Source organism: Hyla sarda, chromosome 9, assembly GCF_029499605.1.
Source record: "Hyla sarda isolate aHylSar1 chromosome 9, aHylSar1.hap1, whole genome shotgun sequence".
Lineage (NCBI taxonomy): Eukaryota > Metazoa > Chordata > Amphibia > Anura > Hylidae > Hyla > Hyla sarda.
The window spans coordinates 121432994-121459489 of NC_079197.1; the positions used below are offsets into that span (position 1 = coordinate 121432994).

At 44.8% G+C, this 26496-nt stretch overlaps 1 protein-coding gene across 1 annotated transcript in view; it reads left to right on the forward strand.

The window, feature by feature from the left end:
• Positions 1–1203: 1203 nt before the first annotated feature.
• The window catches only part of MCF2 (MCF.2 cell line derived transforming sequence), a 154321-nt gene continuing 129028 nt past the window's right edge, over positions 1204–26496 (forward strand). Inside the window, exon 1 of the mRNA XM_056538222.1 lies at positions 1204–1760. Coding sequence (XP_056394197.1) covers positions 1664–1760 — 97 coding nt within the window. The 5' untranslated portion in view covers positions 1204–1663. The remainder of the gene's footprint in view (positions 1761–26496) is intronic.

Sequence of the window (26496 nt, forward strand, 5' to 3'; positions counted from 1 at the left end):
GTAACTTTCTTATTTTTTTTGCCAGAGATTAATTGGCATAAACAGAAGTCACTTATTTATTGCTTCTTCCAGAACAAAAGAATGTCAGCAGGTAAGTGCCAGAGACATGTATGTGGAGAGGTGGATAGGTAGTGTGTGGTTTTTGGAACTAGAGTATAGAAAGTGTCTAAACCTGACTACTTTTTCCCCCACAAGAAACTTAAAGGGATATTCCGGGCAAAAACATTTTATCCCCTATCCAAAGGATAGGGGATAAGATGTCCGATCGCGGGGAGCCCACCGCTGGGACCCCCGTGATCTCCCTGCAGCACCCGCATTCTATGTTTCGGAAAACTCTATTTCAGGGACTGGGGACGTGACTTCATGCCACACCCCCTCCATTCATGTCTATGGGAGGGGGCGTGACGGCCGTCACGCCCCCTCCCATAGACATGAATGGAGGGGGCGTGGTGTGATGTCACGTCCCCAGTCCCAGAAACGTGGAGGTTTCCAAAACTGGAGATTCAGCACCCGCATTCTCCCTGCAGGGAGATCGCGGGGGTCTCCGCAGTGGGCCCCCCGTGATCGGACATCTTATCCCCTATAATGTTTTTGCCCGGAATACCCCTTTAATTCTAGCTAACTAATCTGCAAATGTCGTTTTTCAAATGTTTTTTTTATCTTCTTTTACTGTTTGTTTTATTTCAAAATATACACACAATAAAATCTGTAAAACAGTATTTGATCATTCAAAAACCTGATTCTTGTGCAGTTTTGGCCTTTCTGGATTCTTTGAGGTCAGTTCAATGAATATTACTACAGTGTAGCCAAGTAACATCACGGAATTTTCAGTATTTGCTGAAGGGTGTCAAGAACCATTTCCGTTGTCCCGATTAGTTATCACCATTCTACTCTGATAGAGGAAATGCGGACTTGTTTTATTCCATTAAGAAAACATGTGCATCTGTATTCTTCTTAGCTCCGGTATATAGGTATAAGACAGAAACCCAGTGAGGCAGCAGCAGCAGCAGCAGCGGTGGTGTCACATTCCAGACTTTATATGTAACACAGCCCTGTCCTGTGTACATTATTCCTGTTTCTAGTGCCAGGGGCCCAGCTGATTGGCTGCCATGGGGAAGTTAGCAGCTATTATAGTAGGTTCTGGGCTGGAGAAACTACAGGGAGGGAGGAGTGAACTTGAGCTCTGACTGCACACAGCTATCATTAACACTGATGTGATCAACTTGCATGGACTCAAATAGCTGCCGCTGTCACATTCTATGCCGGAGAGGCTTTGGTACATAATGGGTCCTTGAAGAGAGGGGACTGTTTGCTGGATGAGGACATCTGCATTTGGCTTGGTTGGCACAGTGTGGATTCCTGTTTTATCAGGCACTGACAGATCTGCAGTATCACTGCACCTTAGTACATGTGATGTGCTGGGAGCTGTTTCGCTGGATGCCCATTGGCTTGTGGCCCTTTCAGAAGCTCAGTTGATTTCTATTTGGGACAGGTACTACAAGTGGTCTCCCTGGGAAGTTGTACTAGGATTTCCACCTAATCACAGTCAACGCACACAAACATCAGGGGCCCATCCATGAGACATTGCAGTATGCTATGGGGGCAATCCTGCACTGACCCTGCCCCACCTGGTACCACACTGCATCCTCACTGACCAATTGACATGGCTTCCCCAGAGATTATCAGGATATCGGCTTTGGAAATGGAGAAGTATTACAGTCTGCAGCAGGCGGTTTCTCTTCTGTACACAATGCTGGAAAGTAAGTACATTTCTGACCTCCTTCAATAATAGTCTTTCTTTGCCCCTGCAGTCCATAGTGTACTGTAACTGCAGTGCTGCACTAAAACCACTCAAAGCTGCACTAGACTACTCCCTGTCAGTGCTGAAAAGTTGTGGTCACAGTAATGGTAGCCCATTGATGGGACATCGGGAGACACCCAGGACTCAATGGAGTATTCCAGCCAAAAATATTTGTAGATAGGTGATGAATGTTAGATGGGTGAGTGTCAGATTACTGGGACCCTCCACTGCCACATGACTGCAGGAATTTAAATAGTCTGACATTATTTACTAAATGTTGTGATAATTGTTGCACCTGTAGTACCAAAACTGATCGATCAAATCAATGAAATGTTTATTCACTATAAATATTATAGATTAGATACATTTTCAACTTAGATTTTTTTTTCAATCATAATTGTCGTGTGAAGCAAAATATTAAAAACAGATTTTCTTTAAAAAAAATTCTGTCTATAAAAACTTATGTGCTGCAGTTCTGAGTTTTGTTAGTAGGAAACTGACTGACACTCAATATGGTCATATATCACCTGGTCATCTTTTAAGAAGGGGCTATTTATTACTACATTTGTTTTGGAATGTAGTGTTACACGGTATCCATAAATATGACTGTAATGAATGGCTGTGTTGAGCCTACCATAGCAGAAAAGAGCACCAGCATCTAGCTGATCTACGGTGGTAAGGAGAAAAACACATGGGCTGTTGGCTGCATGCAGCTGGAATGCGCCGGCCATTCAGCGCACAAGCCTGCCAGCAAGCTTGTACACTGATTGGTCGCCACATTCTGGAAGCATGAGGCTGACAGCCCGTGTATTTTCCAAATTTGACAAAAATGTTCAGTGCAGATTCTGCTGGTAGCAACCTCCCATTAAAAGCAATGGAAGGCTGCTGCTCAGTTTACACTTTCAAATTTTGGATCCTAGTTCTGCCGAAAGAATGGACATGGTTGTTCTTTCAGCAGAATCCACAGGCAAAGTTCCATTAATCAACGAGACTTTAAAAAGGGGCAAGGATCCTGTTTCACATTAGAAGACACCAGTATTCTAAATGGCAAATAATAAATAGGGGCGCTTCTACGTTAACCACATTCTAACTAAAAAGTTTCTAGCAGAATATCTGGGCACCAAAAAAGTTAATATTTGGCTTTGGTTGGCATTAAAATAATTTAAAAAAAAGATACATACTTACCAACCTGGGTTCCCTGCTGCTCCCAGTGTGAAGTGATCCGGTCCCCAACTCATCTCTCTGTTACTTCCGAGATGGACTTGTCTCAGCAATCATGGCCCACACAGCCAGTCCCCAACTGAGGCAGGACACTTCTGCAGTTAGTGATTAGAGGGGAAGGCCGTCACTGCCAAGACAAGTACATCTCAGAAATCTGAAACGTGACAAGTGAGGGACTGGATCACGTCGCATCGGGAGCTGCTGGGGACCCAGGTAAAGGAGTATGTCTTTTTTTTATTATAACTATTATTTTATTATTAATAATAATAATGTATTATTTTCATGATGTCCCCAGCTAAATACTGTATAAACTTTTTTTAGGTGCTGGATGACCCATTTCTGTGACAAATTCAGCGAATATGATTGTGTCACATTATAGTGACATGTCAGGTGATAATATGAATAGAAATCTGTGAGCGATCTATACAGCATCCAGACATCTTTAGAGCTGCTCAAGGATACTACATAATTTTAATAGAACAATATTAATACCCATAGAGCTCTGCCACATAGATTTTCCCTAAATGCTGAGATGGCTGAATCCATTGAGGGATGCATGAAATCCTCTCTTTATTAAACATTTTGAGGATTTTAGTTTCATTGAATTATGACCTGAGGGGATCTGTTACATTCCTGTGCACAGCTTATCTCTTTCTCTCTCTGTATTTTTCGGTTCTGGAATGCAGATTTGACTTATGGAGACAGTATGTATCTCTTGTTATGCCTCGGTCATAAAAAGTGAATCTGCAGATACATAGCACCCTGAAGGTAAAGGCCTGACTGTACTGATAGTAGGCTTCAGAGTGAGCAGTCATTCTATATCACAAGACCTGTTACATTAGGAATGCTAATAAGATGGGCCTGATACCAGATAACTATTGGAGCATTACTAGTGTAAGGTCACTGGACCTTATTGTGAAATGTTGGAATAAGGAAGCAGAAAGTTTGGGGAATGAACTTAACGGGGTACTCCGCTGCTCAGCGTTTGTAACAAACCGTTCTGAAAGCTGGAGCCGTGAGCTTGTGATGTCATAGCCCCACTTATTACATCACATCCCACCCCCTCAATGCAAGTCTATGGGAGGGGGTCTTTAAGATTTTCCCCCTGCATCTGTATGTTATAGAGGGGGAGTCAGGATCAAATTAGTGATCATAGTATTGGGCTTGAGAATGTCCCAAAAGGACAAAATGATTTTACGAACCTCAACAGCTTTCTCATCATATGTCCCTATACGTCTAGGGAGTTCTTGTTTTTGCTCACTTTTTTAGGGGGACAGCAGGTTGTTCCTGTTATTCATTAGGGCTCTTGTATATGCTTTTTTGAATGTTCTATATGGATACTCTCTATTTTTATGGCGCTTGCATAATTCTGAAGCTTTTTTCTTAAATTCCTCCAGTGTGGAGCAATTGCGCCACACTCGCAAGTATTGACCAGTTGGAATACCCCGCTTCAGCAGAGGTGGGTGACAGCTCCCCCACTGAAGCAGGGCATTCGTGGCTGTCTCTTTTCAGTAAATGGTAGTAAGGATCTCTTGGTTACTCGCAATCCAGATCTTTAGATCCAAGAATATAAATTCTTGTTTAATGATAGTATATGTAAACTTAAGGTCCATGTCATTTTTATTTAACTTGGCGACAAATTCCATTAAGGACTCTTCTGATGACGTCCATATCAGGAAGACGTCATCTATTTACCGGATCCATAAATTAAGGGATCCGGTCCATAGAGACATCTCCTCAGTCGAGACCCTTGGGTCTTCCCAGAAACCTAAATATAGATTGGCGTAGCTGGGGTGCGCATGGGCTCCCCATTGCTACGCCACATTGCTGCTACAGCAAGCAACTACCTATGCAAAACTAACACTGTTAAAACTAAGATTCCTGATGAACCCAACAGCGGGAAACGCGTCGAATCTAAACTGAATCTGAATATAGGAGCTAAGAAGTAGCCACCCGAATACATGAATGAAGCAAGTTCGGGACCACAGGTTTTTGTTTGTTGTATAGCCCCCACTATGCACATTGTTACACTGGAATGGGTTTTCTTTGCAAATGGCACATCTTAATGATACAATGCAATATACATCCTAAGTGCATTTATTAAATGTGTAATATTCCCATGAAATGTGCAACAAGATTTGTGGAATATCTCTATGAACTGTGCAATAGTAGATGTGCAATATAATTTCTGCTGCCATATGTGATATCCTGGGCATTATGCAATGATCAGGTCCTTGTTCAGAGGAGCAGCAATTTTTACAGTATGTGGCTATATGGGGACACTGCTTAGTGTGGACACTAAGATGGTGGCCGCTATGTATGTTTATTGAATAAATACCCCTGTTTTTCTTTTTTTCTTTGTTTTCTGAGCTTTTTATTACCTATCATTAAAAGCTAAGTTTTAAATCTCATTGTGCTATTAGTGCTACATATATATGCATGAGATACATTTCTTGGATGTGTTAGGACACATATCAGTGCCTGATGAACACTTGTTTGGTCGACAGTTATCTCTCCTGACCTCCCCATACACCGCCAAACGTGCATGTGTTTTCTATGGGAATGAAACTTTCTGAACAATAGGGTCAGGTGGAAAAATCCAACATGCCCTATTCTTCCCTTCACCAACATCGTTTGCCAATGGGTAGTTGGGAGGCCACCATACACCTTAGACATTCAGCCAAAGCTGCTGAATATATGGCTGTCTTTAGGTGTATGGCACCTTTACAGTTCATCACTGTGGATCTCAGCAGTGGAGCAGGAATGCTTACTTCTAACAAGAAGACATTGCCCAAAGTGGACAACTTTAAACAGGAATTCTTGCATCCGATAGTAATATTGCTGTTATATTGTTATTTCACAAACATATGTCCCTGCAAGTCATACTGTTTCTATCAAGTTAATTCATTTCTATCCTTTCCTTTTTTCCTGATGCTTTGCCATTTGACTGATGGACTGTCACGTCTTACAGAAAGTACCTATCAATAGAAATGCTATAGAGTGAATGGCTTCAGAGCTGAACTATAGACTGACATGTCATTGTTTTGCCATGACAGGCTCTTGGCCCAAGAGAACCATAGACAAAGACATTCGTAGAATTACATTTTACAGTCATTGGCCTTCATTTTAGTTAAAAAATATTTAATAAATTACTGATTGACGATCATATACTGTAACTTTCCGGGATTATTTAAAGATGGTCACCCCCATAACCTGCATTCCCTCATCATTTGGCTTGGCTGGGTCAGTTTGATGTTAATAGTAGGCTTTTTATAGCATGGACAATGTATAATGATCAGTCAAGCTAACAATCCAATTTCTACAAGCTTGAATCATGGCCGGTGTAACTCTGCCAAGTTCACAAAAAGCTGCTGATTGGGTTTGATCTGTCACCTTCAGGACATTAAGATTTGTAACATTTAAGTATTGTATTGGTGTGTGTCCCTTTTAACAAGGTAGTCACTATGGCCCTGATTTAAACAGGACTTTTATTAAGGGCAAGTCCAATGCAATGCAGTATTAGTATAAATACTGATCCCTCTATGACCAGTGCTATAGGGATCTAACCACTTTGGAAAGCAGCTTTATCATCTAAAAGAGGACAAACAACGCTTGAACATACCTATGCCCTGGTACTTAACGCACAGTGACATACATGTACGTAGGCGAGGGGGAGGTTTCTGCGATCTCCGCGTCTCTTGACACAGATGGCTGTTGTTATCAGCAGCTGGGACTTCATGGATTGTGGCGGACATCAGTGACCACGCTGATATCCACCATTAACACTTCAGATACCATTATCAAGCATTGATCACATCATCTGAAGTATCTGTGGGGCTCTGAGGGACTCATCAGACCACCCACAGTGCAATTGCACGGTCCGATGAGTAAAGATGGCAGCCAGAGCTCCTCTCACTTGCTTCTGGCCGGTGTAGTGCCAAATTTTGTGTTTTGCCATGGAATGTGTTACATGACTCAGCACTTTCCAATGCTGGACTAAGACAGCTCCATTGGCGGTCTCAAACACCGTTCCCTTCAGTGTGAGTTCGGCTACCATAGCAAGAGGATGTCTCCTTTTGTGATAGGCAAATCGCAGCCGCTGCTGCTACTGTAATGTAATTGATTCCCTGCTATGGGGACCGTGCACGGGGGAATCTGTATGAAATGACAGCTGCTACACTCAGCTAATGACACCTGCGGGCGCATGGTCCCCATAGCGGGGAGAGTGTCACATGTCAGCCGCAGCGGGGACTGTATAAGATGCCAGCCGCTGGCCTCAGCTTATGACACTCGCGGACGCATGGTCCCTATAGCGGTGAATGAATGTAATGTCTGCCGCAGCGCTGAGATCCCTCCCGCGGGCGCACGGTCCCCATAGTGGGGAATCAATTACATTACAGCCACAGCACGAATAACATTGCAGCCGCAGCGCTTCAGCTATCACAGGAGGAGACATCCTCCTGCTGTGGTAGCCAAACTCACACTGAAGGGAACAGTGTTTGAGACAGCATATTTGTGGTCACGTGACATACACACACAATCCCCCAGGAACCAATGGTAGGGGGCGGGTGTGCACGTGCCAGCCAATGGAGCTGAAAAGGGCTGAGTCATGTAACACAATCCACAGCAAAATACGGCACTATACCAGCTCTGGCGGTCTTCTTCTATAGTCTGCCATCTGGCAGACTTTAGAAGTAGATTGCGTATATCACTGATCAGGGATATGCCTATGCATAACACTGAACAGTATAAGAAGTCATAAGATTGCTATTAATAGTCCCCCTAAAAAATAAAAAAGTAAAAAAAAATAATTTTAGGACCATATTTTCCCATTTTACAAATAAAAAAAAAAGTAAAACAAAATAAACTTTGGTATCTCCGCTACAGAAATGTAAAATTATTAAAATATAATATTAATGTTAAAATTAGTGATTTGCAGTCACATCACATCCGAGAAAAAATGAAATAAAAAGTGACCAAGAAGTCACATATAACCCAAAAGTGGTACGATAAAAACTACAGATCACAGAACCCTATATACGGAAAGATAGGAAAGTTATAGGGGGATCAGAAAAGGCCAATTTTAAGCATGCTTTTGTTTAACAAAATAAGTTTGACTTTTTTTTTTTTTTAAAGCAATACAATAATAAAAATAAAAAAAAAGCATGTAAACATGGGTATCGTTTTAATCCCAAAATTTAAATCCAAAAATTGGGAATTTCTTTTAAATTTTGCGCCACAGATAATAATTTTTTCATTGTGCCATACATTTTATGGTAAAATTAAAGGTTTCATTACAAAGTAAAACTGGTCATGCAGAAAATCAAGCCCTCATATGGGTCACGGATGGAAAATAAAAGAGCTATTGTCCCTAAAACAATGAAAAAACTAAAATGCAAGGCCAAAATGGGCTGTATCCTTAAGGGTTAAATCAAATATTTATGTTAATCATATATTTGTTTTAGAAATTTCACTAATGTTTTTTCTAACTTAGCATTTTACGATCGATATTCAGATTATATTAGAAAATAAAGCCTATGGTCCACGTGACTGCCGTAAAGCATCTTTCTAAAGCTTTGATTTCTAATGCTGTGGCATTCTGGTGGGCAGGATGGAAACAGGAAAATTGTATGTATATGTCAGTGTTTCCCAATCTATTTTGGTTCGGGCACCCCTACCAAAGTTGAGGAGCAAAGAAAAAAAAAAAAGGGGGGGGGGGGGGGGGGAAGAAGCCACAATGCACAACATCTATTTATCTGTGGGTATGTAGATTACAGTGCTGCTACACAGCAACTCACAAATGACGTCTTCTCTAATCAGCGTCGTTCCCTTTTCATCTCCTTCTGGTCCGGGCCATCATGACTATTTCTTCCAGCCACAATTCTTTACCGTTAAACCTGCAAAACAAACCTATTAGGCTCGCACTTTTCCAGCATCAGCCTCCAGATTTCCCTGGGGCGTATAGGTGTAAAGGGGTAACAGAGGGGTGTAGAAAGGTGGCAGAGGGGTGTAGAATAGTGTATGTGGAAGCGGGGTGTGATGAGGGCAGAACCCCTTGTATTTGTGATGACAGGGTGTGGTTTAGCCTAAAACCTCCCGAAGGTATACCGCTGTATCCTGGGCTAGACACGGGGACAATAAAGACTCTAATGCCAAGTTATGGACAACGGTAGCTTTACTGAGGGTAGACAGTTGGTAAAGTCTATTCAGTTCAGCCAGGGCCCAAGGAGGTGACCATTGATGCAGAGACCTTAAGGGCTTGCTGAGACGTAGTAGGACTGGACAATTGAATGCAGACCACGCTGACTTGACAGATGACAAGGACTGACTTGACTCGACTCATAAAACTGTGACTTTAGCTTACTTGAATTGATGGTGGCTGCAGGACTTGACTTTGAGGCCTCCAACACTCTGGACACACACACTAGGCGACTGCACTGGACCTCAGGAAGCAAGAGCTTTAAGCCTCCTCGAGAGCAAGAAGACCGAAGCTAGCTCCACCCAGGGCTTACATGGGGGAGACTAGCAGAGAGCCCATAGGTCAGTCTTGGGATCACCTGGTCACTGGTACCTCCTGGGTAACAATCACATGACATTACTCTTAAAGATACAACACATTTTATAATAGATTACACTGCAGAACATATGTACAGGGGGCGGGGAACAGGTGCAAGGGGCCCTGGGGACACTGAAGAAGGCTGCCTGACAGGACAGCAAGGGTACGGGGTAACATCTCCATTATTGGGCTACCACATGTACATGGGTGACAGATGGGTGTAGAAGAGTGTACATGGGAGGCAGAGGGATGTAGAGGAGTGTACATTGGTGACAGAGGGGTGTAGAGGAGTGTACATTGGTGGCAGAGGGGTGTAGAGGAGTGTACATGGGTGACAGGATCGTAGGGGGTGACAGATGGGTGTAGAGGGGTGTACATTGGTGGCAGAGGGGTGTAGAGGAGTGTACATGGGTGACAGGATCGTAGGAGGTGACAGATGGATGTAGAGGGGTGTACATTGGTGGCAGAGGGGTGTAGAGGAGTGTACATGGGTGACAGGATCGTAGGAGGTGACAGATGGGTGTAGAGGGGTGTACATTGGTGACAGATAGGTGTAGAGGGGTGTACATTGGTGACAGATGGGTGAAGAGGGGTGTACATTGGTGACAGATGGGTGTAGAAGAGTGTACATGGGTGACAGGTGGTGTAGGGGGTGACAGAGGGCTGAACAGGAGTGACAAGGTTGTAACAGGGGGGGACAGGGGTGAATAGGGGGTGGACATGAGTGACAAGGATGTGGTAAGAGGGGTGAACATGGGTGACAGGGGGATGAACAGGGGTGATGTGCGCATGTCACATGACCACCTATACTGTGTGTGTAACATCGTTCTCTTCAGTATGTGTTTTGCTCCCACAGCATTCATTCCCCACTATGGAATTGCGCTTGCTTACAGCTTCTCCCCCCCCCCCCCACAAGCACGATGCCCCCACATCGGGGAATGATTGATATGTGACCCGTGGGCGTAGCTCTGCTTCTTCCCCCGGGGGATCGTGCTTGCGGGGGGAGAAGCAGAGCTGCGTCCGCGGGTCACATATCAATCATTACCTCATGTAGGGACATCACGCTTGTGGGGCAGGGGGATGGAAGCTGTCAGCTCTGCTTCTCCCCCGCAATTGCAATCCCCATTGTGGGGAATGAATGTCTGATCGCAGGGGTCCCACCACTTGGGACCCCCGCGATCTCTCCTGCAGCACCCCCGTTCACCAGCTGCACGGAGCAGAGAACCTATATCTATATCACAAATTTCATAGTCAATTCAGTAATAATAACAACAGTTTTTGTGTTTTTTTTTTTTCTTGAATCGGTCATTTGAGGTACACGTACATGCAAAGAGTATATCAAATTGATCATTGTGCGGAATACAAGGAAAACAAGGGAATGGGTTAGATGCAGAGGTCATAGCTGATCTTACCTTCTGCCATTTAAAGGCCATTTACATAATGAAAATCAACTGAAAGAATGTTCATAGGAACTATTACTGCATGACATAATCATATTCTTTATTCAGAATAATAATCAGAGAGGATCCTAGTAGATTGTATGCGTTAAGAATAATACATCATCGTCCACAGAACAGAAGCCATTGATGCTATATAACTGGCAGTGCATTATAGGTTAGTCATAAACTACCCTTAAGAGCCAGATAGTAATCTACCATTTATTTTGGTGTTTCTTCTAAATATATGTGTAACAAGTCTGGGGCTGTAGGCAATCTCATTGGGCGTAGGTCGAGTTACTGTCATAGCTGTAATTATACTGTTAACACAACATAAAACTAGATTATTTTTTTGTAAGCAATAAGATTTTTTGCATGACTATATGTGTTTTTGTTTTTCTCCTTTTTGTCTCAGTTTGCTCATCTTTTGCAGTGATTTCTATTCTGGAAGACATATTCATGTCATTCAATATCATTATGTTGTATTTAGGTCTGAGCTTCTATACAGATTCATTTCTTCAATGTGTTTTTCATGGACACCAGTATCAGATAGGTGAAGTGCCTACACCAGAACATCACCAATCACCTATTTGCCAGAGCTGTGGGGCCAAATGTACTCCGTACATTGTGTAGTGGCTGCTCTGAGTTACTGCAGCTCAGCTCTTATAGACTTTGATGGAAGTTAAAGGGTACCTCTCATCAAAAATCGTTTGATATATTATAGATTAATGTATGCAGAATAACTTTACAATTGCATGTTATTAAAAAATATGCTTCTTTCTATTTAATTTTCCACTTTGAAGAAATGACCACTAGGGGTCTCCCTACCAGTCCTGGCAGCAAGCATTTCAGACTCATGCTGGAGTCCTAAACACTACGAGCTGCCAGTCTGCTTTGTTCACAAAGGAGAACACTCAGAGCTGCCAGCCTGCTTTGTTCACAGCCTGTTTGGCTGTGAACAAAGCAGGCTAGCAGCTCTGAGTGTTTAGGACTGCAGCATGAGTCAGAAATGCTTGATGAAAGGACTGATTGGGAAAAATACAATAGAAAGAAGCATATTTTTCATTAACATGCTATTGGAAAGTTATTCAGCATTCATTAATCTAAAATATATCAAAAGTTTATTTGATGAGAGGTACCCTTTAAGCTGTAGTAATCCAGCTTGGCCACTACGAAATGTATGAACAAAAGACTATACGCAGACCAATATTCCTTCATGCAGTCGTACAGTAGATCCCAGTTCTACACATTCTCTGAAGACCATATAAATGATTACAGGGCAGTAACATCCAGTGACTCACATGTGACATCTTCTCAGAGTCAGTCACTTTCCCTTTTATGTTCCCATCCGGCCCAGACCACCTAGACGATTTCTTCCAGCTACAACTCATCTCTACAGAACCTGCTGGACAAACATCTTAGTCTCTGCGCTTTTTCAGCACCCTCTTTACCCTTCCCCCATCTATAGTGCTTCAAAAAGTATTAATGCACCTTTGGTGTCCCACACAGTAAAGTGGGTAAATGTGTTGGGAATAGGTAGGTTGTTCCAGTAGGTAGGCAGGTCTCCCAGTATGTAATTTTAACTGATTACATTTACTTTGTTTGCTGGCTTTGAGGCGGATTAGATGTATCTCCTCCAGGCTTCTATTTCATGCTACTTTCCTCGAGCCATGAAGATTTCTTTATTATGATGGTGAACTGATCCCATTTATTCCCCCAGTATGTCGTTTCTCAGTATAGAAATGTCTCAGTAGGTTGTTTCTCTAATATATTCAGTGGGTACCCAAGTAAGTATTTTTTGGTGCCCCTGTAGGTTGTTACCCAGTGTTTATGTGCCTTTAGTAGGTAGTTTCCCTAGTATATATGCCCCAAGTAGTTAGTATGGCAGGATACAGGCCTCCAGTATGTAGTTTTTTTCCCCTTTTGATAGCCCTCAGTAGGTAGTTTTCCCTGTTAATGTCCCCCCTTACCAAGATAAAAAAATAAATAAAAACATGTTCACCGTCTTCCAGCTCCCCCGCAGTCACCAGCTTCTTCTTTTCTATCTTCTAGGCTGCAGGCAGCTTCTTCTTTTCTATCTTCTAGGCTGCAGGCAGCTTCTTCTTTTCTATCTTCTAGGCTGCAGGCAGCTTCTTCTTTTCTATCTTCTAGGCTGCAGGCAGCTTCTTGTCTGTAGGCTCTAGAGGCCAGGAGAATCTCTGACCATACGGGGCCCCAGCTATCCTCCTGAATGGGGTGTGTTCGACCACCGGACTAAGCGGCATCTGCCCCGCCCCATCAATGCAGCTCTATGTGAGAGCGGGAGATTGCCAAGTGCAGCGCTCCGGCTCTCCCATAGAGTTACATTGAGAGACTGTGTCAGAGTACTTCTTTAACGTGCTCATCACCTCCCTTTCATACTAAGCACTGCTTAAAATAATAAAAGGTCCGCCTAACAGGGGTTTTATTCTCAAGGAAACCTTTTGGTGTTTTAGTTGAGTGTTAAACCTTAGTCCTGGTTGATATTCTGTCAGATGGAGATATATTCTCAAAGTACATTCATGTTAACTCTCAGTACACAACCAATCACTAACAAACGGTGAAGTCTACTACTTAGGGGACATAATATTCATATGATGATTCCTCTAGATTACATCCTTATTTTTATTTCTCTTCAGAATGGATTTTAAAGGGGTACTCTGGTGGAAAACATATTTTTTTCTTCATATAAACTGGCTCTAACCAGTTAAACATATTTGTAAATTACTTCTATTAAAAAATCTAAATCCTTCCAGTACTTATCAGCTGCTGTATGCTCCACAAGAAGGTCTTTTCTTTTTGAATTTCCTTTCTGTCTGACCACAGTGCTCTCTGCTGACATCTCTGTCCATTTTAGGAAAACAGTTCCTAAAATGGACAGAGGTGTCAGCAAAGAGCACTGTAGTCAGACAGAAAGGAAATTCAAAAAGAAAAGAACTTCCTTTGGAAAATAAAGCAGCTGATAAGTACTGGAAGGATTAAGATTTTTTAATAGAAGTAATTTACAAATTTGTTTAACTTTCTGGCACCAGTTGATCTGATAACATTTGTTTTCCACTGGAGTTCCCCTTTAAGCTCTTGCATATTGTGTTAAATTAGGTTTGTATGGTCTTTGTGATGGTGTTTTCTAACTTGCCAACGTTTTTGTAGTTTTTCTTTTATAATGTTTTGTAGATTTCCTGCGATTCAAATATTAGTGTGATATAGCCTGAAGAATAAAAATCCATTGCTGATACATGCTAAACATTATTATCATTTTTTTTTTCTCTCTTTCCTTTTCTCGGTGCCAGTGGGTGGGGTGGAGGGGGGGGGGGGGGCGCTAATAATGATTATACTTCTCAGATGTAAATAAGCATGGCTATTTGGCCTTTTTGTCTTTGTCTTTTCTTGATTGGTGACGTTGTTATATCTGAATTGTACAATGTATTTTTGTAAATTTTTATTATTAAAATAACATTTAAAAAAAATAAATAAAAAAACAAACAAACATTATAGAGGATAGAAAATAACAAGGCTGACCTGACATCAATCACAACAGTACCACATCACCTTATCTTACCATCACACAACACTCAGGGCAGTGTGTATGGGGACCCCGACCCCTTCCTAATGATTAGGCTTTTAATTTGTATTTATCACATTCAAACAGAGATTTGGAGTAAAAAAAAAATAAGAAAGTAATTGCCTCAACCATCTGATAATCAGTTATATTTTTTCTCACAAAGTGTTAACCTATGATATATAAGCTTGCCTAATGGGCTTCTTACTGTGTATGGGAAAGGTCAGGTTCAGCAGTCAGTGATTCACGGCTCCCGACCAGACTCTGAACCCCATTGATGTAATATTGATGGTGCATCCTGAGAAAAGGCCATCTATTTTAGAGAACAAGGTAACCCCTGTAATGTTTTTCCATTTTTCAGTTAATTTGAGAATAAAAAAAAAAAGAGAAAAGGCTCCTCTGTGGCCAAAGCATCAATGTATGATGGGTGAAAGTGGCATCTAATGTGTTACTGATTCCTACAGGTTGTGTCTCATCTCCTGATATCATCTGTGAATGAGTCCGCTTGTATATATAATTGTGCCAAGTCTTCCTATAATTGTCCGTCTGTCTATTCAACAATATAATCAGGGTTTCCAGTTTATCAGAGTTTATGTGGACTCTTTCACAACATGTTTTGCACAATACAAAGTTTTCATATATATATATATATATATATATATATATATATATATATACACACACACACACACACACACACACACAGTCATGGCCGTAAATGTTGGCACCCCTGAAATTTTTCAAGAAAATTAAGTATTTCTCACAGAAAAGGATTGCAGTAACACATTGTCACGATGCCGGCTGGCAGGTAGTGGATCCTCTGTGCCAGAGAGGGATTGGCGTGGACCGTGCTAGTGGACCGGTTCTAAGCCACTACTGGTTTTCACCAGAGCCCGCCGCAAAGCGGGATGGTCTTGCTGCGGCGGTAGTGACCAGGTCGTATCCACTAGCAACGGCTCACCTCTCTGGCTGCTGAAGATAGGCGCGGTACAAGGGAGTAGGCAGAAGCAAGGTCGGACGTAGCAGAAGGTCGGGGCAGGCAGCAAGGATCGTAGTCAGGGGCAACGGCAGAAGGTCTGGAAACACAGGCAAGGAACACACAAGGAACGCTTTCACTGGCACTAAGGCAACAAGATCCGGCAAGGGAGTGCAAGGGAAGTGAGGTAATATAGGGAAGTGCACAGGTGATTACCCTAATTGGAACCACTGCGCCAATCAGCGGCGCAGTGGCCCTTTAAATCGCAGAGACCCGGCGCGCGCGCGCCCTAGGGAGCGGGGCCGCGCGCGCCGGGACAGAACAGACGGGGAGCGAGTCAGGTAGGGGAGCCGGGGTGCGCATCGCGAGCGGGCGCTACCCGCATCGCGAATCGCATCCCGGCTGGCAGCGGGATCGCAGCGCCCCGGGTCAGAGGACGTGACCGGAGCGCTGCAGCGGAGAGAGTGAAGCGAGCGCTCCGGGGAGGAGCGGGGACCCGGAGCGCTCGGCGTAACAGTACCCCCCCCCTTGGGTCTCCCCCTCTTCTTGGAGCCTGAGAACCTGAGGAGCAGACTTTTGTCAAGGATGTTGTCCTCAGGTTCCCAGGATCTCTCTTCAGGACCACAACCCTCCCAGTCTACTAAAAAAAAATTTTTCCCTCTGACCTTTTTGGCAGCCAAAATTTCCTTGACCGAGAAGACGTCCGAGGAGCCGGAAACAGGAGTGGGAGGAACAGATTTGGGAGAAAAACGGTTGAGGATGAGTGGTTTGAGAAGAGAGACGTGAAAGGCATTAGGGATACGAAGAGAAGGAGGAAGAAGAAGTTTATAAGAGACAGGATTAATTTGACACAAAATTTTGAAAGGACCAAGATAGCGTGGTCCCAACTTGTAGCTAGGGACACGGAAGCGGACATATTTAGCGGAGAGCCATACCTTGTCTCCAGGGGAAAAAACGGGGGGAGCTCTTCTTTTCTTATCCGCGAACCTCTTCATGCGTGAAGAAGCCTGTAAGAGAGAATTTTGGGTCTCTCTCCATATAATGGAAAGGTCACGAGAAATTTCATCCACAGCGGGCAGACCAGAGGGCAAGGGGGTAGGGAGGGGGGGAAGAGGGTGACGGCCGTACACCACGAAAAATGGGGATTTGGAGGAAGATTCAGAGACCCTGAAGTTATACGAGAATTCGGCCCATGGAAGGAGATCTGCCCAGTCATCCTGGCGGGAGGAAACAAAATGTCGCAAATAATCACCCAAGATCTGGTTAATTCTTTCTACTTGTCCATTGGACTGGGGATGATATGCAGAGGAAAAATTTAATTTAATCTTGAGTTGTTTACAGAGAGCCCTCCAGAATTTAGACACGAATTGGACACCTCTATCCGAGACAATCTGCGTAGGCAACCCGTGAAGACGAAAAATGTGTACAAAAAATTGTTTAGCCAACTGAGGCGCAGAAGGAAGACCAGGAAGAGGGATGAAATGTGCCATTTTGGAGAATCGATCAACGACCACCCAAATAACAGTGTTGCCACAGGAAGGGGGTAAATCAGTAATAAAATCCATACCAATCAGAGACCAAGGCTGTTCGGGGACAGGCAGAGGATGAAGAAAACCAGCGGGCTTCTGGCGAGGAGTCTTATCCCGGGCACAGATAGTGCAGGCTCGCACAAAGTCCCCAACATCCGTCTCCAGAGTCGGCCACCAATAGAAGCGGGAGATGAGTTGCACAGATTTCTTGATGCCCGCATGACCTGCGAGATGGGAGGAGTGACCCCATTTGAGGATTCCGAGGCGTTGGCGTGGAGAAACAAAGGTCTTTCCTGGAGGAGTCTGCCTGATGGAGGCAGGAGAAGTGGAGATCAGGCAGTCAGGTGGAATGATGTGTTGCGGAGGGAGATCAACTTCTGAGGCATCCGAGGAACGAGAGAGAGCATCGGCCCTAATGTTCTTATCGGCAGGACGAAAGTGAATCTCAAAATTAAATCGGGCAAAGAACAGAGACCACCGGGCCTGGCGAGGATTCAGCCGTTGGGCAGACTGGAGGTAGGAGAGGTTCTTGTGGTCGGTGTAGATAATAACAGGAAATATTGATCCCTCCAGCAGATGCCTCCATTCCTCAAGTGCTAATTTAATGGCTAGAAGCTCTCGATCCCCGATGGAGTAGTTCCTCTCCGCTGGAGAGAAGGTCCTAGAGAAAAAACCACAAGTGACAGCATGCCCGGAAGAATTTTTTTGTAGAAGAACAGCTCCAGCTCCCACTGAGGAGGCATCAACCTCCAATAGGAAGGGTTTGGAAGGGTCAGGTCTGGAGAGCACGGGAGCCGAAGAAAAGGCAGACTTGAGTCGTTTAAAGGCGTCTTCTGCTTGAGGAGGCCAGGACTTGGGATCAGCATTTTTTTTGGTTAAAGCCACGATAGGAGCCACAATGGTAGAAAAATGTGGAATAAATTGCCTGTAATAATTGGCGAACCCCAAAAAGCGTTGGATAGCACGGAGTCCGGAGGGGCGTGGCCAATCTAAGACGGCAGAGAGTTTGTCTGGATCCATCTGTAGTCCCTGGCCAGAGACCAAATATCCTAGAAAAGGAAGAGATTGGCATTCAAACAGACATTTCTCAATTTTGGCATAGAGTTGGTTGTCACGAAGTCTCTGAAGAACCATACGGACATGCTGGCGGTGTTCTTCTAGATTGGCAGAAAAAATTAGGATATCGTCCAGATATACAACAACACAGGAGTATAACAGATCACGAAAAATTTCATTGACAAAGTCTTGAAAGACGGCAGGGGCATTGCACAGTCCAAAGGGCATGACCAGATACTCAAAGTGTCCATCTCTGGTGTTAAATGCCGTTTTCCACTCGTCCCCCTCTCTGATGCGGATGAGGTTATAGGCGCCTCTTAAGTCCAATTTAGTGAAGATGTGGGCACCTTGGAGGCGATCAAAGAGTTCAGAGATGAGGGGTAAGGGGTAGCGGTTCTTAACCGTGATTTTATTAAGACCGCGGTAGTCAATGCAAGGACGTAGGGAGCCATCTTTTTTGGACACAAAGAAAAATCCGGCTCCGGCAGGAGAGGAGGATTTACGGATAAAGCCCTTTTTTAGATTCTCCTGGACGTATTCGGACATGGCAAGAGTCTCTGGGGCAGAGAGAGGATAAATTCTGCCCCGGGGTGGAGTAGTGCCCGGGAGGAGGTCGATAGGGCAATCATAAGGCCTGTGAGGAGGTAGAGTCTCAGCTTGTTTTTTGCAGAAAACATCCGCGAAGTCCATATAGGCCTTAGGGAGACCGGTTACTGGAGGAACCACAGAGTTACGGCAAGGGTTATTGGGAACCGGTTTTAGACAGTTTTTGGAACAAGAGGACCCCCAACTCTTGATCTCCCCAGTGGACCAATCCAGGGTTGGGGAATGAAGTTGAAGCCAGGGAAGTCCAAGGAGAATTTCTGAGGTGCAATTGGGGAGGACCAAAAGTTCAATCCTCTCATGATGAGATCCGATGCTCATAAGAAGGGGCTCCGTGCGGAAACGTATGGTACAGTCCAATCTTTCATTATTTACACAATTGATGTAGAGGGGTCTGGCGAGACTGATCACCGGGATGTTGAACCTGTTGACGAGAGAGGCCAAAATAAAATTTCCTGCAGATCCAGAGTCCAAGAAGGCCACAGCAGGGAAGGAGAAGGCAGAGGCAGACATCCGCACAGGCACTGTAAGACGTGGAGAAGCAGAGTAGACATCAAGGACTGTCTCATCTTTGTGCGGAGTCAGCGTACGTCTTTCCAGGCGGGGAGGACGGATAGGACAATCCCTCAGGAAGTGTTCGGTACTAGCACAGTACAGGCAGAGGTTCTCCATACGGCGTCGTGTCCTCTCTTGAGGTGTCAGGCGAGACCGGTCGACCTGCATAGCCTCCACGGCGGAAGGCACAAGAACAGATTGCAGGGGACCAGAGGAGAGAGGAGCCGAGGAGGAGAAACGCCTCGTGCGAACAGAGTCCATATCTTGGCGGAGTTCCTGACGCCTTTCGGAAAAACGCATGTCAATGCGAGTGGCTAGGTGAATAAGTTCATGTAGATTAGCAGGAATTTCTCGTGCGGCCAGAACATCTTTAATGTTGCTGGATAGGCCTTTTTTGAAGGTCGCGCAGAGGGCCTCATTATTCCAGGACAATTCTGAAGCAAGAGTACGGAATTGTACGGCATACTCGCCAACGGAAGAATTACCCTGGACCAGGTTCAACAGGGCAGTCTCAGCAGAAGAGGCTCGGGCAGGTTCCTCAAAGACACTTCGGATTTCCGAGAAGAAGGAGTGTACAGAGGCAGTGACGGGGTCATTGCGGTCCCAGAGCGGTGTGGCCCATGACAGGGCTTTTCCGGACAGAAGGCTGACTACGAAAGCCACCTTAGACCTTTCAGTGGGAAACAGGTCCGACATCATCTCCAGATGCAGGGAACATTGGGAAAGAAAGCCACGGCAAAACTTAGAGTCCCCATCAAATTTATCCGGCAAGGATAGGCGTAGCCCAGGAGCGGCCACTCGCTGCGGAGGAGGTGCAGGAGCTGGCGGCGGAGATGACTGCTGAAGCTGTGGTAGTAACTGTTGTAGCATAACGGTCAGTTGAGACAGCTGTTGGCCTTGTTGCGCTATCTGTTGTGACTGCTGGGCGACCACCGTGGTGAGGTCAGCGACAACTGGCAGAGGAACTTCAGCGGGATCCATGGCCGGATCTACTGTCACGATGCCGGCTGGCAGGTAGTGGATCCTCTGTGCCAGAGAGGGATTGGCGTGGACCGTGCTAGTGGACCGGTTCTAAGCCACTACTGGTTTTCACCAGAGCCCGCCGCAAAGCGGGATGGTCTTGCTGCGGCGGTAGTGACCAGGTCGTATCCACTAGCAACGGCTCACCTCTCTGGCTGCTGAAGATAGGCGCGGTACAAGGGAGTAGGCAGAAGCAAGGTCGGACGTAGCAGAAGGTCGGGGCAGGCAGCAAGGATCGTAGTCAGGGGCAACGGCAGAAGGTCTGGAAACACAGGCAAGGAACACACAAGGAACGCTTTCACTGGCACTAAGGCAACAAGATCCGGCAAGGGAGTGCAAGGGAAGTGAGGTAATATAGGGAAGTGCACAGGTGATTACCCTAATTGGAACCACTGCGCCAATCAGCGGCGCAGTGGCCCTTTAAATCGCAGAGACCCGGCGCGCGCGCGCCCTAGGGAGCGGGGCCGCGCGCGCCGGGACAGAACAGACGGGGAGCGAGTCAGGTAGGGGAGCCGGGGTGCGCATCGCGAGCGGGCGCTACCCGCATCGCGAATCGCATCCCGGCTGGCAGCGGGATCGCAGCGCCCCGGGTCAGAGGACGTGACCGGAGCGCTGCAGCGGAGAGAGTGAAGCGAGCGCTCCGGGGAGGAGCGGGGACCCGGAGCGCTCGGCGTAACACACATGTCTTGCTATATACATGTTTATTCCCTTTGTGTGTATTGGAGCTAAACCAAAAAAGGGAGGAAAAAAAGCTAATTGGACATAATGTCAAACCAAACTACAAAAATGGGCTGGACATAATTATTGGCACCCTTAACTTAATATTTGGTTGCACACCCTTTGGAAAGAAATTACTGAAATCAGTGGCTTCCTATAACCATCAATAAGCTTCTTACACCTCTCAGCCGGAATGTTGGACAACTCTTCCTTTGCAAACTGCTCCAGGTCTCTCTTATTGGAAGATCTCTCCACAGGTGTTCAATGGGATTTAGATCTGGACTCATTGCTGCCACTTCAGAACTCTCCAGCGGTTTGTTGCCATCCATTTCTGGGGGCTTTTTGATGTATGTTTGGGGTCATTGTCCTGCTGGAAGGCCCAAAATGGACACAAACCCAGCTTTCAGACACTGGGCTGTACAGTGCTACACAAAATCTGTTGGTAATCCTCAGATTTCATGATGCCTTGTACACATTCAAGGCACCCAGTGCCAGAGGCAGCAAAACAACCCCAAAACATCATTGAACCTCCACCATATTTCACTGTAGGTACTGTGTTCTTTTCTTTGCAGGCCTCATTCCGTTTTCGGTAAACAGTAGAATGATGTGTTTTACCAAAAAGCTGTCATCTGTCCACAAGACATTTTCCCAGAAGGATTTTGGCTTACTCAAGTTCATATTGGCAAAATGTAGTCTTGCTTTTTTATGTCTCTATGTCAGCAGTGGGGTCCTCCTGGGTGTCCTGCCATAGCATTTCACTTCATTTAAATGTGGACGGATAGTTCGCGCTGACACTCATGCTCCCTGAGCCTTTCATCAATTTTCTCTTCCATCCACGCCCCAGGGAGATTAGCTACAGTGCCATGGGTTCTGAAGTCCTCAGACAGTTCTCTTCTCTTTCTGTTGTCCATGCTTAGTGTGGCACACACAGACACAATGCAAAGACTAAATGAACTTCTCTCCTTTTTATCTGCTTTTCCTCCCTTTTTTGGTTTAGTTCCAATACACACAAAGGCAATAAACATGTGTATAGCAAAACCTGTGTTACTACAATCCTTTTCTGTGAGAAATACTTCATTTTCTTGAAAAAGTTCAGGGGTGCCAACATTTACTGCCAGAACTGTGTGTGTGTGTGTGTATGTATGTATATATATATATATATATATATATATATATATATATATATACAAAATGATATTGCAGCACTACTTATCCCAATCCATGTGGGGTGCAAGCGCCCAGACCTGATCAGAGTCCTTTTAGCATAGAAATAGAAAAGTGCAGCACTCCTCCAATAAGTGAAAAAAGTGGATTTATTTGCTCACATGTATAGCAGCAACGTTTCTGTCCTACTATGGGACCATTTTCAAGCTATATATATATATATATAGATAGATAGTTATATTTCATGTTTTTGTCTGAAAGAATCATTGCCTTACTATGTTGTTGAAAATAGTAATGGTTCCTGAAATTTTCTTTTACTATGGTTGTAGATATGATGATGGTGTCGGTGGTTTATTTTGATCAAGGTCTTAGAGATTTATTGTACTTTGATATGCACTAACCACAAAAAACGTGGTCTCAAATGGCTGGAGGTGCTGAACCCCAAATGCGGTTGTGCATTTATGCTGGGGGAGCAGATCCTGCCCTTGTAGTCCATTGCTAGGGGCGATCCCCAGCATAAAAATGCATACAATGGAGGATGCCTGCAGCGGACTACAAGTGCCACAATAGAATCCTACACCAGATAGACGGTGTGGATGTGTAACAATTAGAATACAATACAGAAATTTAGGTGCACTACTGTGGTAGATGTAAACAATACATTGGCTATCCCTCAACACTGATGTTAAAATTGAGACATTTGCCAGTGTATCCTTATATGAAGGACACACCAGAGCCCGCACACCAACGCCAAGGTTTCTCAAATGGCGCGGAACCTAACGCTAATCCTACCTGTGCGTGATAAGCAAAACGGGCCAGTGGGCAATTACAGCAGCATTTGGTCGACTCACAGTATGCACTAGTATCATACATGTTATAGCCTCGCGGAATCATGTCTTTACACCTTGAAGAGTTTAATTTAAAGCATTAGTATTATTAAAAAAAAAATAATAATAATTCACACGTCATAGAGATATGCCAAAAGTTTTGATCAACTGTGGTCTGGGTATTTAGATCCACACCGACCTCTAAAACAAGTGGGATGAAGCTCTTGGCCAAGCTCTTCTCTTCCTGTCTCCCTCTTTGTTACGAGAGAAGGATTCTATAGAAAATCTGCGGAGCCCGTCTTCTGCAGTGATGAGAGAGACTATGGAAGAAGGGAGCTTAAACTTCTCTCCCCATTTGTTTTAGAATTCGGTGGGTATCTGAACACCTAAACCCTGATATTCTTAAAACTCTTTCAACATTTTGATAATATGTCATTTTTTTTGTAATGATAGTAATACTTTAAAGATACACAGACATATATTAAAACATTACTGTCACTTATGTAAACTTTTCACATGTCGTCCACACATGTTAAAAGTTTAGATCACTCCAGGTCTCCAGGTACCCACTCATCACTTCTAAACAGGTGCACTTCACTCCCTGGCCGACCGCCAGGATCAGCTGATGTGCTCCATAGACTATAATAGAGCGCATCAGTTGGATCTGGCTGGTGTCAGAACTGAGACCTGGTGTAATTTAAACTTTTGACATGTTTGGACAATGTGTCAAAAGTTTATATAAATGAAAGTAAAGCTTTATAGAGTACCTGTTATGATCTTATTAAATGTTATATTCCTCCCAGTTCACTGCCCCCATCATGATAAACCACCCCTTGCAGGTCTCCGCCCCCTCCCTCAGCATGCTGTCTGCTCACATCTCCCCTGGCATTAGCAAAACTACAACTCCCAGCTTGTCCTCACTGACAGTAGCGGGGACACAAGCTGACAGCGGGAGGATTTTTCCTTTAGCTGTGAGCCCTGTGCTCACAGCTGTCAATCAAGGAAGTGTGTCCATGACATAGGTGATGACGCATGGACACAGCAGGACTAATATGTGTCCAAGCAGGCAGGGGGCCAGTTGTTTGACTGGCTTCTTCAGTATGAAATACTGAAAATTTTCTAATGAAAGCAATTGCAAAACCTATTGGTTATACCTGCTTTACAACATATCAAAAGTTTTTGTATCTGACAGTGCCCATTTAAAGAGTACCTGTCACCAAATAAACTTTTCTAAACTAACTCAGGCTATGATCCCTAACTACTTCCAACACCCCTCCCACCAGGGCTGCCATCAGAAATGTTGGGGTCCCTTACATTGCTCAAAGCCTGGGCCCCGACCTCTTGTAGCCGCCCCCAGGGCACAACTGCCATCTTCCCCATCATCCATAAAAAATAAATTAAAAAAAAGGACAAGAAAAACAATAGCCTGTGAGTTCAATGAGGAAGGATGGAAAGAGGAAATATCACCATACATATTACCATCATACTGTTACTGATCAAATCCTGTATACTGCAGAGCTTAAAGGGGTACTCCCCTACCTTACTTCTTATCCCCTATACACAGGATATATATCATAGTGTCCCGCAATCGCAATGCCTGTTTTATACTGCCCGTGGTTTTGGCAGCATAAAACTGATTACAGGTTCCCTTTAACTGTAAGTAACTATATTAAAATATACTTAATTAAAAGACAATAAACAACTTGAATTGTAAAAAAAAAAGAGAAACAAAGTGCCTCCTCCCTAACACAGTAGTAACAGCAGATCTTCACTCCCAGGACCCCCCCCCCCTTATAACAGGTCTCCCCTCTGCAGCCCCCCGTCCCTTCATAACAGGTCTCCCCTCTCCAGCCCTCCCCATATAACAGGTCTCCCCTCCCCCCACCTTATAACAGGTCTTCCCTCTCCACCCCCCCTTATAGAAGGTCTCCCTTCTCCAGCCCCCTCCCTTTATAACAGGACTGCCCTCTCCAGCCACCCCCCCCTTCTCTTATAACAGGTCTCTCCCTCCTTATAACAGGTCTTCCCTCTCCAGCCCCCCCCCTCAATAACAGGTCGCCCCCCCCTTTATAACAGGTCTCTCCTCTCCAGCCCCCCCCTTATAACAGGTCTCCCCTCTCCAGCCCCCCCCCTCATACCCCTCATAACAAGTCTTCCCTCTCCACCCCCCCTATAACAGCCCCCCCCCCCCCACTCACACAGCAGGATTCTCAGCCCCCCTCCTCACATAGTAATAAGATCAGGTTCTCCTCTTACCCAGTGTAGCAGATCTTCCCCTGAGCTGCTTCTGCTCTTGTGTGCTGTCAGCAGGAGGAGCCAGAACCAGTGAGGAGAAGGCAGACAGTAGAGGCAGCAGTGAGCGTCCTGTCTGTACAGTATGTAGTGCAGACTCTGTAGCCTCTGGACCTCTGATAGCAGCCCTGCCTCCCACCCATAAAATGTCTTCTTCTTCCTCACATGAAGGTGCAATCTACCAGCAGGAGAAAGAGGGCGTTTCCCAGCAGGCATGACATCACTTAAGCCTGCTAGGGGACCACTTCCGCCCTCACATGGTTGCAGTGCTGTGATGAATAGAAGACCTCAAGCTCTGTGCAGCAGTTTTCAGTCTGTGTATCTCTCAGTGAGGCTCTTTACAGCTGTCAATCAAGCTCAGTGTAGAGAAACACTTCCTGAGTTTGGTCTCCTGCCATTACAAGCAGGAGACCAAAATCTGCGATTTTGACCAGACAAAATGTGTTCTGGCCAAGAAGGCAGACGCTTGATGGCCAGAAGTATACAGCAGAAAAACCAACAAAAAACATAAAATTTTTTTTATTGCAAGTCAATTACAAAATATATTTATTTGGCACAAGGAATCAAATATTAAAAATCATGCTTAATGACAGTGCCCATTTAAGTTTATTCTTCACTCCTTGCTATGTTGGCTATATGGACCTAAACAGGTGCTTACCAACTATCTGGTAACCCCATAACAAGTACAGTGACCCCCGACCTATGATGGCCCGACATATGATAATTTCAACATGCAATGGCCTCTCAGAGGCCATCGCATGTTGAAGACAGCATCAACATACGATGCTTTTGTATGTCGGGGCCATCGCGCAGGCCGTTCCGTCATCATATAGGAGCGGCGTGCGTAGTGACGTGATGGCGGCGATGGAAAGCGAGGATCCTGGGAAAGCAGAGATGTTCAGAGCGTCGGGGACACCCCGGGGACGCAGAGACAGCGATGGAGGGCGACATCCAGGGCAGCGGTGACGAGCGGTGATGGGTCCGGAGCGGTGGGGACAGGTGAGTATTACTTCCTATACTTTACATTGCACGTATCCCTCAACATACGATGGTTTCAACAAACAATGGTCCATTTGGAACGGATTACCATCATATGTTGAGGGACCACTGTACATGGTTGGTCTCTACGGTATGTACATGCTTTGCCAGAATGTATCTTTAGGAAT